General features: G+C 47.2%; 1 protein-coding gene across 1 annotated transcript in view; it reads left to right on the top strand.

The window, feature by feature from the left end:
* The window catches only part of LOC105908813 (FERM domain-containing protein 4A), a 78,185-nt gene that overhangs the window by 65,900 nt on the left and 7,285 nt on the right, over nucleotides 1-5,000 (top strand). Inside the window, 1 exon segment of the mRNA XM_031565205.2 lies at nucleotides 613-754. Coding sequence (XP_031421065.1) covers nucleotides 613-754 — 142 coding nt within the window.

Below are 5,000 nucleotides of genomic sequence, written 5' to 3'. Positions count from 1 at the left end.
ACATAGACAGTCTGTTTTTAGCATTTCATCTTTGGGAATTGACTGTTTAGGCATCTGTGTGGCAATGGAATGTATGTGTGCTGTTAAAATATTTTGTGTGGCATTCCAGAATGTGTGTGTGTGTGTGTGTGTGTGTGTATGTGTGTGTGTGTCCACACACTCTGGGAAGCCCCTGACTGGTGTCTGTGGGCTTCCTGTCACCTTCCTCTGATCACTGTACAGTAACCTACTTTGGTTTACACTGTGTGGAAGTAACCATCACCACCTCTTGACACACACACACACGCGCACACACACACACACACACACACACACACACACACACACACACACATATACTGTATCTCACACATGCGTTGATCAGCAGTGTGTGTGGATTCTGTTTCAATGTTAAAAGCAGAGGAATGTACTTCTCTTGGAAAGTTATATCTCCCTCAGAATGCACAGGGAGAACTCAAACAGCTGTCGAACACGTTGACTCCTCTCTCTCTCTTTTACCCTCTCTCTCGCTCTCTCTCTGTCTGTCGCTCCACATTTCTATGTCCGTCTCTCTCTTTCTCTCTCTTTCTCTCTCACTAACTTAGTTTTTTTTCTCCTCTCCCTTCTCTGTAGTCTAAGATCCATGCGGCACGCAGCCTCAGTGAGATCGCCATAGACCTGACGGAGACAGGAACCCTGAAGACCTCCAAGCTGGCCAACATGGGCAGCAAGGGCAAAATCATCAGTGGAAGCAGTGGCAGTCTGCTGTCCTCTGGTCAGTAAAGAACACACACACACAAACACTCTTACAGACTCACACACACACACACACACACACACACACACACACATACACAGACTCACTCACTCACACACACACACATACAAACACACACGCACACGAACACACAAACACACACACACACACACACTTTCATGTGTTTCCTGTGTTTGGCTGACTCTGCGTGCATTTGTTTACATTTATGAGCGTGTTTGCCAGTGTGTGAAAGGGTTGTTGGACATAGTGAGAACAGCTATGAGTGGTGTTGCTCTTGGAAAGAAGCCGGGGTATTGCCCTTCATGTAAGGAGAGAAATGGAGAGAGAGAGAGAGAGAGAGAAAGAGAGAGCAGTGTGCTGTGGATGTCATTTAATCTTCCTCCTCATGAGGCTCACATTTCATCGGAGGGGTCGACGGCCGTTGCCTGTGATTGGCTGCACGTGTCTCCAGAGGGTGGGATGGTGGAGGAGGGGTGATAAAGATGGAGAGATAGAGAGACGACATGAGGAGGAAATGAAGGAGTGAGTGAGTGGGTCTAGGGATAGTTCACAGTGCAGATGTCAAAGTTATGCACAGTGGTGTGTGTGTGTGTGTGTGTGTGAGAGAGAGAGAGAGAGAGAGAGAGAGAGGGAAAGGAATGATTTTTATAAGGCAGGATTATTAATTGTCTTGGTGCTGAAAATGCAGATAAACACACATGCATACACACACACATACACACACACACACACACACACACACACACACACACACACAAACAGACACAAACACATGCACAATCCAACCACCCCTACATCCCTGGCCTACTTAAGGGGGCCCTTTGACTCTAAATTTAGTGGCTGGATGGATGGATGGCTGTAGAGAAAGAGAGAGGGAGAAAGAGAGAGGGAGAAAGAGGGACAGGGGGAGAGAGAGGCGGGGTCCTGGGCCTGTGGAACAATGCGCCTCTGTCTCATAGACAGAATTAGGTTGAAGAGATGTGAGTGTGTGTGTGTGTGTGTTTGAGTGTAAGTGTCTGTGTGTGCACACATATTTGAAGGGTCTTCTGCTTCTTTCCAGAAACACACACACACACCCACACACACACACACACACACACACACACACACACACACACACACACACACACACACACAAATACAAACTCTCTTTGTGGTTTATAAGTTCACTGCAGGCTGTCTATCTCCCACTGTCATTCAAAACCTCAGGTTTACATGAGCCCAGTGTGTGAGTGTGTGTGTGTTCTACAAAAATAGGTCATGTACAAGTGTTGCACAGTAGGTTTGCTGTCTTCCACAGACTTAACCAACAAACTCTACTTCCCTGTCTATGTAACACACACTCAGCCAACAATACACACACGCACGCACACACACACACACACACACACACAGCATTTTTAAGCCGTGCAGCCAGTTTACTCTGCTCTCTATAAAGAGTGGGTAGATAGAGGAACAGCAGGGAGCTGGGGCCCCCTAAGGTGTCCATTACGCCGCCTGCGGTTTCAGGGAGATCAGGCACAGGCTGGGGCAGCCGGAGCGGGGCCTTACAGCAGGAACACATGACTGGAGCCAGACTGTAGTGCCCATCAGACCACCAACACTGCAGCTCAGCCACTAATAAGAGGGAGACAGAGAGAGAGAGAGAGAGAGAGAGGGAGAGAGAGAGAGAAAGGGGTGGGGAGGGAGAGAGGAAGTGGAAGAGAGAAGGAGTGGATGGAGGTATAATAGAGAGAAGAGAGGGAAAGGAGGAGGGATTAAAGGGCCCATATGCCCTGCTCATTAAGGCGAAGATAATTAAAAGAAACGAGCTTGGCATACCCAGAATGTCATCATCCTGTGTCATCTCCTCCTCTCTCTTTCTCTTTCTTTCTCTCTCTCTCTCTCTACATCTCTCTCTCTCGCTCTCTCTCTCTCTCTCTCTCTGCTCCGCTGCCCTGTTAAATTGTATCCCCTTCACAGAGGTAGATTTAAGAGGTCAGGGGGCGTCGTTGTGGAAACCGCTGAGCCCCACAGAGCAGCATAATGAGGTGTATCATGCTGTAATAACCACGATGAACAAGGAGCTTTTAACATTGCATGTGCACACTCACACACACACGTACACACACGCACACACACGCACACATACATGGTGTAATAGGCTCTCGTGCATCTCATGACATGATACTTGCTGAAACAAAGTACAGGAACACACACTCACTCTCATACACACACACTTAACCTCTGATGGATGAGCTTCTGAGTGCAGTCATGCCGTTTGGTCAGATGGCACAGTGTTCTACCTCTGCAAAGCTACATAAGGGAGAATAGAATTAGGTAATCAGACAGTTGAGGTGCCTTCTCATCACTATGTGTGTGGGTCTGTGTGTGGGAGGACTTAGGATCACATGGTCATCCATAAGGTTCACTGATTGAGAAATGGAGTGTGAAGGACATGCATTCAGTGGCAGTGGCATTATGGTTTAGTGATTAAATTGGATGTGTGTGTGTGTGTGTGTGTGTCTATGTGTATGTGTGTGTCTATGTGTGTGTGTGTGTGTGGCTCAGCACATAGTACACCTTTGTGTCTGTCTCTCCCTCCCCCATGCTGTCTGATACGCAGTGTGTTTGTTCAGAGTGAGTCATGGTGTCCCGTCTGACCTCTTCTCACTGCATACATACAAACACACACACAGACACACACACGCACACACACACACACACACACACACACACACATAAACACACTGCTGAGCATTTGACAGCAGGAAATGACACAGAACATCGAACATCTAACATCTAACATCTAACAGCTACTAGCAGCTCAACTAGAGGGCAGTAAAGGGCAGAGGGCACAGCAGGGGTCACACGTTGTCCGTGGAGACAGACAGACAGACAGGCACAGACACACACACACACACACACACACACACACAAGTCTGGCTCGTCATAGAATGTGTCCTGTAACCCTTGTACATCTCCCTGGACTTGTTGTTATTCATTCCCTTCACGGAAGAAGTATTGAGGAAACAGTGACATTGCATGGGTGTCCTTAACTAACTCTCTCCTTTACTAGAAACACACACACACACACTCATATGCACACACACACACGCATGCACGAGCACAATCAACTTATCGGAACATTCCACACACTTCCGTGTCAACATCCTGTGCACATTGGCAGGTAGTGCACTCAACCCATTAACACACACACACACACACGTATGCAGACGTGCACACACACAAGCATTGTCTCATGTACCAGGCCCAACAATGTAGCTCTGTGGGGACTCCTTTTTCCATATTCGTCCCTTTGTTTTTAAGAGTGACTATGGTGTGTGTGTGTGTGTGTGTGTGTGTGTGTGTGTGTGTGTGTGTGTTGTTGGCTGAGTGTGTGTGTTTGTGTAACTGTGTGTTTTTGAGGTATAATTAAGCTATGAGTGTTTCAAACTGGCCAGAAGAAAAGTTACTCATACAACAAACAAACACACACACACACACACACACACACACACACACACACACAACACACAGTTTAGAGGAAAGGTCAGACCAGATGTGATGAGATGGTGTGACCCTTTTGAAAAGGGTGGGACCTGTCATGATTCAGTGTTTTGGGGGCAGGATGGTATGTGTGTGTCTGTGTGTGTGTATGAGAGAGAGAAAAGCTTAAAAAGCTCAAGCTCGAAAGCTCAAAAAGCTTGTTTACGTCAGTTGTTTCCACCCTTTGTAAAATAATGAGACCAGCGTGTGTAGTCACTGGTCAAGACAATCCGCAAAGGACAAGGGCACATTCAGTTGTCGTGGTGATTATTTTCTGTTAATGTTCTGTGAGGTCATCCATTCTGGAAAACAACAAACTCCAGAGGAACCATTCACATGCCCCGCCACGCAGTCAGACCCCTGGAGTTCCCAGGGTCCCAGAGAAAGCAGGGTGTTGTACTGGACTCCAGTGTGGATGTTTGGGTTGTCATGCTGGGGTTGTTGTCATGATGTAATTTGTTTTTGTTTTGGTTCTGTGGCCATTGTTGTCATGGTGTTTTAGATTCTTGGGGGTTCTGGGGGACGGGTGTTATGGGCGCCGTACAGAATGAGCATTTTTGTGTGTGTGTGTGTGTGTGTGTGTGTGTGTGTGTGTGTGTGTGTGTGTGGTGTCTGAATCCCTTATCAATGCTTTTTGTGTTGGGTTTGGTGTCCCATGTATTGCATTAAACATCTCCCCTGTCTTCTGTGTGTGTGTGTGTGTGTGTGTGTGTGT

This window comes from Clupea harengus, chromosome 3 (assembly GCF_900700415.2).
Source record: "Clupea harengus chromosome 3, Ch_v2.0.2, whole genome shotgun sequence".
Classification (NCBI taxonomy): domain Eukaryota; kingdom Metazoa; phylum Chordata; class Actinopteri; order Clupeiformes; family Clupeidae; genus Clupea; species Clupea harengus.
Note: the sequence above shows the minus strand (reverse complement) of the source record. Positions and strands in the feature narration are given on the sequence as shown.